Genomic DNA, 14,569 nt, shown 5'->3' on the forward strand with positions numbered 1-14,569 from the left:
TAGTTCAAACTATGGGAGTGTTGATGGTGAACGGTGGTGCTAGGGCGGGGAGTCCTGCGTGAGGTGTGAGTTAGGAGGTGGCAAATTTAATGCCAGGGAATCAGATGATGGAGGGCCTTACAGCAAAAGCATAACATGGCTTAGGGCTGTGGGGAGCTACTTCCTGTCCATGGAAGTGATTAAGGTGGCCCTTGAAGAGGATAATCATTGCTGCTCTTCTTAGATTCATCACAGCAGAGGCTAGAAGCTTAGATTTGGTATTGGCACAGTGGCCAAGAGCCTGAGTATTGGGAATGGAAAGAGCATGAAGAGTCACGGCTGGACATGTAGACTTGGAAATACGTATTTGAGTGCTAACTGAACTCATTCCCTGAGCAGTGGTGACAGGAGGATCTCAAGGGCAGAGAAAGCAGAGGGAAGAGGGGAGGGCAGGTAATGAAGTGTTGACAGAATGATCCCGGTTGGCAGTGGTATTGTGATAGTCCCATGTTCTTGAGTGAAAATATGCCCTGAGGGATGAAGGGATGGTCTGCGGTTCAGAGCTATTCAGACCATTAGGCGGATACCACAGGGGAAGCTGGATGTGTGTCTCTGTTGCCTAATCTCAGTGTGGCTGTCAGACCTGAGCCAGTAACAGTTTTTTGTCCATCCACATTACAGGTGAGGAAAGGCTTTGGGAAGTTATTTTTATAGTGAGGACAGTGTTTCACACTGAACAGGACAGGAAAGTTTCTTTTTTTTTTTTTTATCATAATCCTAATTTTGCCTAAAGTGATGTCTTCCCTCCCCCCTCCAAGTTCAGCACTTCAGTGAAATCTTGAAAACCTTTATGATACTAGGCAGATGTTTTGGCACATGTAGAAAGTAGTCATGCATCAAGAAATGGTTTGTTTGAAAAAATAACCAAAGTTTGTTTCCAACAGATAATGATTCCACATGAAAACCGAACCGGTGAGGCCATGTATAACAAAATGAACATTTCACAGCTGAGTGCTATGATTCCTCAGGTTGGTGAAAAAGATATAGGAAAGTTGATCTTAACTGGTCATTTTACAAGTGGTTGTGCCTCATGTGTGTGTAAACTTTTACCTTGTGAAACTTAACAGTCTTACCGGTCATCATCATATTTGTCACTAACCACATGGAATATCCTTTGTGCATTAGGATGCTTTCTTTTGTAGGGAACAGAAAAGCTTTTCAGGAATGACTTAAAAACTTAAAGCCCATTTTCTTATATGACAAAAGTCTAGACGTAGGTGGCTGTTGGTGTTGTTCTTGCTGTTTAACAGTGTTGTCAAAGACCAAAGTTCCTTCTTTCCACTCCACGCTTTTTAGCGTGTTGGCTTTTTGACTTCCTGTGTGATGACTCAGGGTTGCGAGGCACTGCTGCAGCCCCGCATATCACACCTGCCATCAGGGCAGGAGAAAGGGGAAGGGTCATGATAGCCTTGTCTGTCTCTTTTACCAGGAACAAACCAAAGCCTTCCCAGGATATTTCCGGATATCTTCCTTTTATTTCTTCAGGAAGGCTGGGAACCATCACCATCCCTTGCCTACAAGGGAGGCGCAAGTGACCGACTGCTTTTCCATTTCAATAGTGGATGCAGGCAAGGGAGGACAAAAAGAAAAAAAAGACAGGAAATGACTTTTGGGGTAGTCAGTTAAAAACACCAAGTTAGTGATGCACCTGTTACTTGTTGCTGTCTGTTTTTCCCTGTGTCAGAAAGGCTGCACCAGAGGGGAGGCCAGCAGTATGTGGGGCATCTGTGTGTGGACCTGAGTGAGCGGGTGCAGGGAGCAGGGGTAAGGGGAAGCCCAAGCACTGAGTATGGGAGTATGTGGGAGAGGAGTGGGAGGCAGGAGAGCTGGTGGGGGTAGAGAATGAGGGAGAGCTAAGCAGAGAGGGAGGGGGCAGGAGGGGCTGGGGAGTGCGTGTGCCTGTCACTGTGTGAGGGGGTGTGCTGTCTGTGGGCAGGTGGTGCAGAGCACGTGTGGCATCCATGACCCAGGCAGTAGGTCTGGGTGGCAGTGACTAGTCATTTCTTTTGTAGATTTGAGCAGTTATATCTCTAACTTTGGTGACAAATCCATTACAAGCAATGGACTGTGTTCAACCAACTATATTTGCCTTCCTCCTTGCTTGCTGCCTGACAGACGCTCTCTCACTTGGTGTTTTTTTCTTTCTCCTCAGTTTGACTGGCTGGGCTACATCAAGAAGGTCATTGATTCCAGACTCTACCCTGGTCTGAAAGACATTGACCCCTCGGAGAACGTGGTTGTCCGTGTCCCGCAGTACTTTAAGGATTTGTTTAGGATATTAGGCTCTGAGAGGAAGAAGTAAGAGCTTTCTTTTGCATTTTACTGTGACTTTTGTTTTTCTTTTTATATTATAAAGCCTCTCCTCCCCATCCTGTACATCTTTGATAAAACTGTTGTTAAAGAAAGTTACATCAAAAGAGCCTTAGGGAAAATTGTGGTGCCCTTTGTGACAAATTGGCCAAAATGATCGTCTGGTGTAATTTACTTGCTGTGATAGCAGCAAGGACACAATGTTTTTGCCCCTTATTTCTCATCTTTCTCCATATTTTCTGTCTGAAAGCCTAAATTGTTTCCCAGTTTTGGGAACTAGTTATATAACGATGTTATTTTCTGAGATTTCTATATGAATATATGTTTTTCCAGTTCATTCTTGGTCCTTTGCTGCTTTTTTTTTTTTTCTGGTTTCTGTTTAGCCTGTAAGTCCCTTTGTTGCAATAGGACGGAAGCCCCTGTGCTGACTACGAGTGCTCGGAGCGCTGTGGGAAAATTGCACTGCTGAAACGGCTTCAGGAACTGTCTGGTTTTCCTTATTTTAAAGCATGTTTTAGAATTTGTTGCTTTGCTATTTCAGCACTACAAAATAAGGGAATCCTAAAAATGCTGGTGAAAGAGAATTGCACATCTTAATGAAGCCATTCAGATTTAACTACAGAAAATGAATCACAGAAAGGTCAAGCCATTTTCAAAGGCAATTTACTAGGCTAATTGCTAGGCCATAATTAAAAATCATATTTTCTTGCTTGGACTCAGACAAGGCTATCTTGCCAGGACTTCTGTTAAAAAAGAAAAGATGAGGGGCGCCTGGGTGGCTCGGTCGGTTGGATGTCTGGCTTCGGCTCAGGTCATGATCTCATGGTTGTGGGTTCGAGCCCTCCGTCGGGCTCTGTGCTCAGAGCCTGGAGCCTGCTTCGGATTCTGTGTCTCCCTCTCTCTCTGCCCCTCCCCTGCTCATACTGTCTCTGTCTCTCAAAAATAAATAAAAAACATAAAAAAATTAAAAAAAAAAAGAAAAGACGCCTTCACAAGTCCTAGAAATAAACTTCAGCATCCACCCCTACCTGTGGAAACACTTAAAGACTTTGGAAGAGCTGCTTTTCCTTTTAAGAGGATATTTTCTCATAATAAAAGCAATATGTGTTTGTTGAGGAAAGCATACAGAAAAGTGAGAGAAGAAATAATAAATGTACTTAAAATTCTACCATTTAGAGATAAGCAGCGATCCTATGAAAATGTTCTAAGTGGAAGTTGAATCTGGAGCGAGGTAAGTGTGTGTGCGGGGCGGGCCTGGCGATTCCAAGGGTGCTCCCTGGCCAGGCAGTGCTGGCAGCAGCACCTGTCACCTGGGCCCTTGGTAAAAATACTGAGCCTGAGGCCCCTCCTCCACAGTGACTGGTGCATTAGTTCTGAGGCAAGACCCGAGAATCTGTATTTCACGGAGAACCCAGGAGACTCTTTCAGTTAGGGTTTTTTTGGAGTCTTACCGTTACAGGATTTTTGACCTCAATACCCAGGGTTCGTTGTCTCGCTACTTCCAGCGAATGAACAGGTGGACAGCAAATAAAATGAGCAGCAGGCAAAAGTTCATTAAAAAGGAAGAATAGCACAAAAGCTCTCTTTTTAGAGACGGGGCCTTCGCCTCTGGGCAAAGGACTTTATTTTACAGGGTTTTGGTCCATTCTCCCTGCCCCTTTTTTTCTTTGTTGGCCAAATAACTGTAGGTGCTGAGTTGTTCATTTCTGTGGGAAACATGAGGGGAGAGTAGGGAGTGTTTATTACAGTTTTAATAAAAAGTTTACATATGAGGGAGCTTTTCTCGTGGTCAGGCCTGAGGGAGTTTCTCATGATCAGGCATTTCCAGCACGCTGTATTTTTTCTACGTTCAGGGACCTCAAGCCCTAATCTTTCCTCTATACCTATTTAACTCTATCTTTCCCTATCATATCACTGCATTTGAAGACTTACTCGTGTTAACCACCATTATGACTAATAGTTACCTTTGATCTTTTTTTTAATGTTTAATTTGTTTTTGAGAGAGAGAGAGAGCATGAGTGGGAGAGAACAGAGAGAGAGGGAGACACAGAATCGGAAGCAGGCTCCAGGCTCTGAGTTGTCAGCACGTGGCCCTACATAGGGCTCAAACCCACAAACTGTGAGATCATGACCTGAGCCTAAGTTAGATGCTTAATCGACTGAGCCACCCAGGTGCCCCAGTAGTTACCTTTGATCTTAAAACAAAACAAAACCAAACCCTTGTTCCCACGTTATAGATGAAGAAGCCGAGGGAAAGTAACCTCCCCAGCATACCTTGATGCTGATGTGGAACTGAGATTCTACACTGGGCCACCCTCCTTTCTACATCCTGTCTCTTAGATACATGTCCCTGTATGGAAAAGAGACTCTTTTCAGACATTTCCTTGCTAGTTTTGGAGACAGTTCCCCTGGCATTTTTAGGTTACAAAGCCATCCTGGGTTGCTATTGGCTGGTCTTCGCTTGACTGGTGCTTCTCTTGTACAGCATGTCCCTGGGCAGCCTCGAGGTATTAAGCTTTTCTTTCCAACCGAGTGACTGGGGGTGTGGTACTCCCTGGCAGGTGGTGCGTGGCACAAAACTAGAACAGTGACATCCCCTAGAGGTGGTGCCAGAGGCTGTTTTGGGCCTTGCAGTTCAGGAAGTAGGTGGCCAGGGCAGGGTCATTTGGAGGCACAAGCTGGAGGCTGTTGTGGTGAACAGGAGTTGGTGGTCAAGGTGGAAAGAGGGTAAAGACACTGTGATGTGCTGCGTACCTAAAATTATGCCCGTCTCTTCCTAACTCCATGTTGGGTCATCTCATATGAACGGTTTGAAATCAACTCTGGTGGGAATATTCACACCATGGAAATTGGCAAATTCTACAAATCAAGTGTTTTTTTCTCTTTGAAACCCAGTTGTGAAACATTTACTAGCATGTCACTGGTTGAGAGGTGCTGGTCTGGGGACAAACGTCCCTCCCTTTCTGTCCTCCCCTCAGATCTCCCCGACTCCAGACTGGTGACTGCCTCAGACAATCAACCATCTGATTTGGTCTGAGGGACAAAACAGGAGGAGGGGAGAGGCTGAGGAAGGATGGGTTTATAGAGAGTTTGCTTGGGGTCTTCTTCCTGGCAAGACCTGGTCTCCTAGAGATCATCTGCATCAGTGTTTTGTGTTATTTTTTGTTTGTTTGCTTTGTTTATTTAAGCAGGCTGGCCTAAAGCAAACCCTTGGAGATTTAGCCAAGCCTCTGTGATCTTTCCTGCCTTCAGTATTAGTTTAGTGTAAAGCAAGCCTAGTGTCCAGTGAGATGATTCTTGTCGGACATAGGCTTGTAGAGGCTCACCTGGAAAATGTACTGTTATTTAGACCTCTTATAGGGATCAGTGCTGCGGAGGGTGATCTAGGGCCTTGTTGCTCCAACTATGACCCATGGAAACCACTATAGGCCTGGACTGAGAGCTTGGTAGAAATGCAGAAATCAGGCTCCACTCCAAACCTGCTGCAATTTAGTGAGATCTCCAGGGGATTCATGTACACATTAAGGTTTAAGAAGCACTGATCTGGGGTTTAGAAAGTCCTAGTTTAGCTGTGTGTGTGGAAAGATGAGGAGATAGAGTTTTCCTGGACCAGTGGTTCTCCAGGCTGACAAGCATTGGCACTTCTTGAAGGGCTTGTTAAAGTAGACTGCTGGGCCCCGTCCCGTTGATCTGATTGATTAGATCTGAGGTGAGGCTGAGGGGTTTTCTGTCAGGTTCTCAGGTGAGGCTGTAGCTGCTGGTCTGGGGACACACTTTGGAACCACTGCCTTAAGTGTACCTTTGTGTAGCCTCTAGGATTTAGGAAGGTCTTTTTAGCTTTGAGAAGAACCTTTTTGGCTTACCTCAGATAGTTTGACTTAGAGAGGAGCATATTTAAGTTCTATAATCTGAAGAGCAAATGTTAGTTCTGTATTTGCTACATAATTGCTAGTCACATGAACTCTGACCTTTGTTTTCTTCCCTTGATAATGAGGGTAATGATAACCATCCCATAGCATTGTCATGAGGATCAAAAAAGGTACTTAAGTATCTCTTAAATGCAAGCAAATGTAAGCTGTCACCAATTGACAAGGGGCAGCAAAAGCTCCTTTAAAAGTCTCTTCCCAGTCAGAGGCTTTGGGAAATGATTTCATATTGCGCTCTCCATGGTGGGTTCTCTCCTGAGATGTTTTGCTTTCCTCTGCTTTATTTATTGCCATTTGGGGAAATTACCATACTGCTGAAAATGCTTTATGAAAAAAAAAGATATTATGTGTTATTTTCAAGGACTATTGCTGAATCTGATTTTTGTTTTGTTTTTTGATATATGTGAACATTAAGTGGCAGTGATTCAGTCATTACGGTCAGATCTGTTTCTGGCGTGGTAATATTAGCACGGCAGCGCTGCGCTTCCCAGCACTCCGTGGGTATATTTATAACACTCTGGAGCAGCTCATCAGCGCCATTGTCTTGCCTCGAGCTTCCCTGCATTCCGTCATCCGGCTCACAGAGGTCTTGTTATGCTGTCGTCTCAGTACCCCTTGCCCAGGAAGGCCTCGCACACCATTCCTTTTTTGCACTCACAGATTTCTGCAAAACATTGGGGGTCTTTTGACTGGCCAGGGAACCTTTGCTGAATTAGAGGCATTAACTTATCACCCTGTCGCATGGGAAAAGCACCCAGGCTTCCAAGGTAGACACTCCTCTGTCTGGTCTGGCCTTCATCACTTACACTGTTTTCTCCACCTTGTTTGCACATTGGACTCAGCTGGGGGGAACTTAAAGACAGTATTTATGCTGGATCCCACCCTAAATAGAGATCTGACTTAATTGGTCTGGAGTGGCCTAAGCATTTATCTGGACTTTTTAAGCCCCTCCAGTGATCCTACCAAGTTGGAGATCCACTGACTATGCGGTCATGAGGAATTACTTAATGGTTTTAGGCCTCAAGTTTCTCTGTATGTGAGATAGGCACAAGAACGCCTCTCTTAGAGTGGGGGTGCCCGCTCTTCTCCAACCCCAGCATCCTTGCACTGCAGTGCTTCTTCAGCCACCACCATCAGGCCCCTCCAAACAACCTCCCCACTGAATCTGGCTCATCACTGTCCCTCGAGGGAGTGACTCCTGAACTCATGGAAGCGTACCTGCTGGCCGCGGACCCCCTTCTACCCTGCACCTGCCGATCCAGCATAGCTCTCACCCCTAGGGGGGACATCCAGACCTGGCATTGGGGTCAGTCAGGCGAGCCTCCTTTGACACTCAAGACACTGGGCCCTGATTGCTGCCTGCCTTGTCTTCTCTGTGGCCAGACGTTCTGCCTGTCTCTGCGAGTGATGACCTTCTCACCATTTTCTCCAATACACAGGCAACTCCTAGTTATTTAGCCCATCTGCAGTTCATAATCCTGCCTCCCAGCCCTACACCTGCTAGGCTTTAGGCACAGCTCCATCTCTGTGCCTCTTACAAACTGAATCATCTTTTTAATGTTTATTTATTTTGAGAGAGCTCAAAAAATGTTCAAAATGTTTTGAATTAGTCAAGACAACTATATGAAGTGTGGATTTATATCCGCTGTTATTGTTGCATTAACCTAATCCTATATGGATAATGTGGCTTGAAGAATTAACCAATAACATTTGAAGGATTAACTTATGACTTTTGAAAATATCTTTATTTCATTTAATGTTTTAAAACTCCTATTTCTGTATTTGTTAAAGCATTCTTAATATGTTAGTCCATTAGTATATCTCTATATAAATTAAAATAACTGTTTTTTAAATGTTTACTTTTGAGAGAGAGAGAGAGAGCAAGTGAGCAAGGGAGGGGCGGGGGTGGGGTGGGGAGAGAGGATCTAAAGTGGGCTCCGTGCTGACAGCACAGAGCCTGATGCGGGACTCAAACTCATGAACCACGAGATCATGACCTGAGCCAAAGTTGGCCACGTAACCGACTGAGCCACCTAAGCGCCCCTAAAATAACTATTTTAATAGTACTACAGTAACTATGTACTGGGTGTATATGGTGAAATATATTTAATTGCTTAAAGTACACATCCACCGGGTTACAGCGCCAGGCAAATGAGAGTGTGGGTTGTTCTTAATGGGCCAAATATCATCATTATGTCACATGGCTCTTACATGTCTGCATGACCCAAAGAGCCATCTCAGCAATGTGTGTTGTTAGTCACCATGGTAATGGCACAGCTGGGAGGGGATGGGTCATTAAAAATTCATCATCACTGTTGAGTTAGAAATTAACTCAGGTCACACATCCTTCTGAGGTCAGAGCATCTTTTGCTTATAGAAAAAGGTGACACTGAACAAAATGTAATGGATTTGTAGAAATATCTGTTACAGGCGCTACACGAGTATATGGGGTCATTCATATGTTTGGAAGTGAACAGTGACACAAAGTATGGAATTTACTCTTTATCAGAGATTTTGCTATTTATTTTAACCTCACAGTAACCCTGTAAGATAGGGATCATCCTCCTTGTATGACCAGAAAAGGTCATACAAAATCATCAAGGTTAAGTGACAAGCCCAAGCTCATGTAAGTATAGAAGCAGGGTGCAAGTTTGGATAAGTGGTCTTAGCCAGTATATTGCTGTTTGTTTCCAAAAGTAAGAATTCATCTGCATTTTATCAAGTCACCTAATACTTCTGGAGTATGGACAGTTTCTAGACATGAAGGGCTAGGCAGCCGTGGATTCTGTACCCTGAAAGGGAAAACAAAATGTTCATGCTGAGGCTTCGGGCTGAAATCTTCATTCCATCTCTCTGTAGTAAGTGGTGAAAAGCTGGCTAATTTGGGTTGAGCTTTTTGACATTGCATCATCTTAGGTCATTTCTCAAGTACAAGTTCTATAGTTTCGTATGAGCAAGAGGTCCCTCCATGGAGCTTTGCAACAGTTTCCCCCAAAGTGTTCTGCAGAGTATCTGATATCAGCATAATTATAATAAATGAACATTTCTCTCTGTTAACAGGACCATTGCCAACTATTTGGTGTGGAGGATGGTTTACTCCAGAATTCCAAACCTTAGCAGGCGCTTTCAGTATAGGTGGCTTGAATTCTCGCGGGTAAGTGTGAAGAAGACTGCAATGTTAATGTCACTGGATAACTCTTAGGTCCCGGAACAGTCGTATATTAACTAATCCAATAAGAATCATTTTTACGGATAGGACAGAGGGAGTTATGCCGCCCAAGCCCGACCTTTTTCTCTTTTTGCTTTTTTAAAAATTAAGTTAAGCCTATGTACTTACTGTAAAGCACACTCAAGCTGTACTTTGATGAGGCCATGTAAAGGTATTTGCAGCAATATTCAGGACAATCTTACTGTTTTTGTTAAAATTTAAATCCAAGTTACTTAACTTAGAGTGTAGTAATAATTTCAGGAATAGAATCTGATGACTCATCACTTACATATAACACCCAGTGCTCATCCCAACAAGTGCCCTCATTAATGCCCATCACCCATTTTGCCCATCTGCCCACCCAACACCCTGCTAGCAACCCTTAGTTTGTTCTCTGTGTTTAAGAGTCTTTTAGAGACCATCATATTGTTTTCACTCCCTCTTATCAACTTATTCCCATTTTTTCCCGATGTTTTTAAATGGGTCACTGTAATTACAGTTTTTATATATCTTAGTGATATATTTGAAACTATTTTTCATTTTCAGTGTTCTGAATATTTAAAATATACATAATAAACATATTAGATGGTCAAGTTTGATCTTCAGGGGTAGAATTTTGTCTTTAACTATACCTTGACTTTCATTTAGTCTTTGAATTTATCCTAATTCCGCTAAGCCAAAGAGGCCTAAATTCAGTCTCCTCAGAGACCTGGCTCAACTGCCTGAAACACTTTTCTTCTCCTCCTCACCTGGTTCTTTGACCTTTGCTTCTCTGCCTCTCTGGCTCTCCTCTTCACTTAAATAGGTGTTATTTTGTCTTTGTTTCAGAAGCCTTTGTCTGAGTAATTCTCTGATTAATAGAGGACTAATGATTTTGTGGCTTTCTTTTTTTTTTTTTGCATTTTAAATAGTTTGTGACTTATAACAAGTATTTTAAATTTATGTTTCTCTTAATTAGAAGTGAATGACAAGTTTTATAAGCAGTGATTTCATTTAACAGATGCTTCGGTTATTAAAGGCGAGTGCAGGAATTTTTGGTGGGTCATTACTATTGAGCAGTAACATAATTATTTTGGATACATTTTGACCCTCAAAGTCACTAGATTATTGAGCTTTCTACAGAACAGCATAAACTAACTATATTTTGAGGTCATATCAAAGAGTTAAGCTACAAAAGAAGTAGATTTTATATTTATATATAAAAACGTGTGTGTGTGTGTGTGTGTGTGTGTGTGTGTATTTTTAACTCCTGTGGATCACATAAAAGATAGTACCCGGCTGCTTTGTAATCGTACTGTGAAAAGAATGAGAAAGAATGGTGTAAGAAGTAGCTCGTGAAAATCTGAGGTTAGGTATAATTAGGGATGTTTCTTGAATGTAAAGTGCTAAATATGACATTGAATTGCCAAAGATAGTTGTAGGATCTCTTTCTCTAGAGATTTTCAAAGTAGATCCATCGCTTACCTCTGAGAGGGGCTTTGTTGCCAGAAGGCGGGGGAGGAGTAGGTGAATTCCAGTGCTAACCTGGTCTGCCCCAGCCAGGCTCAGTTAGAGGTGCCTCCACTGTGCTCAGTGCCTCCCTTCCTTGCTCCTTGCCTTCAGTTTGCATTTCAAAAACTGAACTTCCAACATCCAAGGGGAATTTAAACAATACTTGTTTCTTTACTTTTGTCACCAAGAGTAAACCTTTGAGCCTTCTAAGTTCTGCTTTGGACCTTCCTTACTTGTTTGTAAATGTTTTATTGTAATGGCTTAATTGAGACAGATGGGAAAAGCATTTACATCTGTTTTTTACTTGGTTCTGAGTGTGTCCTTTGATATGATACAATGTACATATGCTTTTTGGGTTGTTCCTAGTGGGCCATGTTCTCAGTGGACTTGAGAGTGCACTGCCCAGAGCAGGGAAGGCCTCGCTGGGCAGGAACTTTGATCAGCTTTCCTAGAGGAACTTTAGTTCTCAGTAGCTGTTAAAGACTAGACACTTGGACAGGAAAGCTATGCCATTGTCCTAATCCTTCATTTAATGAAGGATTTCAAGTTTCAAATGAAAATTGGAAGGAAGGGATAAATACATTATTTTCACTGTCAAAATATTTTCATTTAGTTTTATATATAACTAGGAACAAACAATTTATTTCTTCATCTCATTTTACCATTGACCCTACTGTCTGACACACGTATGTGGATGGGGTGTGCATTATGTTGTAGACTGTTTTCTTCAGGCTGTTTGAATTTTGTTTGGCAAAAGGTTTTATCCAAGTGAACCCCAATCTGGATCAATTATCTCCCACAGGTAATTCAAGGGACCACGACTTTGTTGCCTCAGTGGGACAAATGCGTAAACTTTATTGAAAGTGCCCTCCCTTATGTTGTTGGAAAAATGTTTGTGGATGTGCACTTCAAGGAAGATAAGAAGGAAATGGTAAGTGCTGCCCCCCAACTGATAAAAACAATGGCAGTCCACCAGACCTGACATCCATGTGGTCAGCAGGCTGGTGTCAGCCTTCCTGCTCTTGAATTGATGGATCTAGAAAGATAATGACATTTTGGCTTCAAAGAGGAATTCCTACAGTACAACATTAACTAAAAATTACTCAAACATAGAATATATTCATGGAAGTTAAGAAAATTTAGAAGTAAGAAAACACTCATGAAGTCACATCACCTAGACTCTGAAATTCTCCAGTAGAAGTTAAATATGTAAAGTCAATGCTTAGGAACAGAGACAGCCTAGATAATTTTATGATTAGACACTAGACTAGTGTAATTATAAAAGGTAAAGGTTTTCTAGTCAGGCTTGTTTGTTGCAGAGATGAGGAAGCTGGAGACCCAGAGGTGAAATGATTTGTAATATATTTAGCAACTATTAGATGGTTTAGAAATAGAAATATAATGCAGGTTTTATTTTCCCACTTGTCTTATGCTGTTTTCTGGAAGCTTCAGAAGTGTGACATTTATTTCAGAGATGACACTCTGTGTCTATTCTTTCATTAACTTAAGAAATCCTTTTATTTTGGAAATTTCTAAGCATATACAAAAAAGGAACAAGCAGTGTAACGCGCTTTCCTCTACCTGTGATCTCTGGTAATTCGTGGTTGCTGTAATGGCATAATGGCCCAATCAGATCTTTCTGCTAATAAAACATGGGATTTAGTTTCATTCATCTACTAAACAGATATTTGTTGAATACCTATTATATGCCAGGCACTGTTCTAAGGCCCTTGGGATACAGCAGAGAACAGAGCATCTATCTGTTTTAGTGTTTCAGGCTGAAGGATTAGCTAGGGTGAAAGTCCCGTGGCTGGGAGGCTCCAGGGTGGTTCAGTCAGTTAAGAGTCTGACTTTAGCTCAGGTCAGGCTTGTGGGTTGGAGCCCCGCTTCGGGCTCTGTGCTGATAGCTCAGAGCCTGGAACCTGCTTTTCAGATTCTGTGTCTTCCTCCCTGTCCATCCCCCATTGGCGCTTGCTCATGTGCTTGTGCTCGCGCGCGCTCTCTCTCTCTCTCTCTCTCTCAAAAATAAATAAATATTAAAACAAAAAGTCCTATGGCTGGATTGTGTCTGGAGGGCTTAAGGAATAGCAGGGAGGCCAGGGGGCTGGAGTGGAGTGAGTGAGGGTAAGAAGTAGGTGCCACGGACAGAGCAGTAACAGGATGGTGGCATTTTGTAAGGCCTGTGGGCCATAGTAGACTTCAGTCCTGAGTGCAGTGGAGAGCTAATGCAGGCTTTTGAGCAGAGACCTAATGTGACCTGACTTACGTCGACTCCTGCTGCATTGAGAAGACACTAGGGAGTCAAGGATAGAAGCCAGGAGACTGACCTTATAAGACTATTGAAGGGACCAGGTGAGAGGGGATGGATGGTAGCTTGAACCAGGTGTAGCAGTGGAAGTTGTGGAAAGGGGTTGGATTCTGAATATACGCTGCAGAAGAACCAACAGAATTTGCTGACAGATTCATTGAGGGATTCGAGAGTGAGAGCTGTGAGTCGGGTTCAGTGGAAGCATGGAGTTGCCATTAACCAAGAAGAGGAATGCTGTGGGAAACCGGATGTGGGTTTGGGAGAGATCAGGGAGTTCATCGTGGCCATGTGAACTTGAGGTGTTATCATACTTCCAGTTGGAGGTGTCAAGGAGGCAGTAGGGTATGAGTCTTGACTTTAGGACAGAGGTTGGGATTTATATTTGGAGGAGAGACAAGGTGTGAAATAGTTGTCCAGGGGAGCGGGAGAGTGAGAAAACTGAGGAAGTATGGTTGTGCTGAGGCAGTCGTGGTCTGGATGAAGCTGGAGGTTATGAATTTAAAGACTCCTCAGCTTCCCAGTGTGTTCTTCTTCAGAGGTTTCAGCTGCATCGGAGGAGAGGGTATATTTTGATTTAGAAGTTTGGATTTAGGGGCACCTGGGTGGCTCAGTTGGTTAAGCATCCGACTTCAGCTCAGGTCAGATCTCACGGTTCGTGGGTTCGAGCCCCGCATCGGGCTCTGTGCTGACAGCTAGCTCAGAGCCTGGAGCCTGTTTCGGATTCTGTGTCTCCCTCTCTCTCTGACCCTCCCCTGCTCCAGCTGTCTCTCTCTGTCTCTCAAAAATAAAATAAAAAGCAATAAAAAAAAATTAGAAGTTTGGATTTAGCCAGGGTGGTTTTTTCTTTTTTGGTGTGCATTTTCTTTGTGATGAATTATAGTTTACAAATGTCATGAAGCAAAATACCTAGGCACAATTAACTAGTGTAGGGGAGGAAAAAGAATCTTCCCCCACGCCTCTAGGTTCTTGAGATCCCCCCCCTCGCTGTGATAAAACACAGATTAATAAGAAAAAACAAGTTAAATAATGTGCATACCTCCTAATTACAAGGAAGAGACTCAGGAAAACCAAACTGTCCCTCTAATCACCATCCCTAGCTAAGGGAAAAGATGAGAAGATGCAGGCACGGGGGTGGGCAGGCTGGTTTGGGGAGGTTACCCGGAAAAGCACAGTAAACACAGGGAAGGTTATTCTGCACATTTAAGTCCACGTTTTCTCCATTGATCAAAGTTTCTAGAGATGAGAGTCATCCTCCGCTTCCTGGTACAGACAGGAAGATACCCTTAT

The 14,569-nt window shown here is 43.1% G+C and overlaps 1 protein-coding gene across 2 annotated transcripts in view; it reads left to right on the top strand.

Annotated features, from left to right (window-relative positions):
* PHEX (phosphate regulating endopeptidase homolog X-linked) overlaps positions 1–14,569 on the top strand; it is a 225,339-nt gene that overhangs the window by 57,957 nt on the left and 152,813 nt on the right. For both annotated transcript variants that reach the window (XM_029930947.1, XM_029930946.1), the window contains 4 exons: positions 924–1,007; positions 2,192–2,337; positions 9,336–9,429; positions 11,777–11,905. In XM_029930947.1, coding sequence (XP_029786807.1) covers positions 924–1,007; positions 2,192–2,337; positions 9,336–9,429; positions 11,777–11,905 — 453 coding nt within the window. The remainder of the gene's footprint in view (positions 1–923; positions 1,008–2,191; positions 2,338–9,335; positions 9,430–11,776; positions 11,906–14,569) is intronic.

The sequence above is a fragment of the Suricata suricatta genome, chromosome X, assembly GCF_006229205.1.
Source record: "Suricata suricatta isolate VVHF042 chromosome X, meerkat_22Aug2017_6uvM2_HiC, whole genome shotgun sequence".
NCBI classification, from domain to species: Eukaryota; Metazoa; Chordata; class Mammalia; order Carnivora; family Herpestidae; genus Suricata; species Suricata suricatta.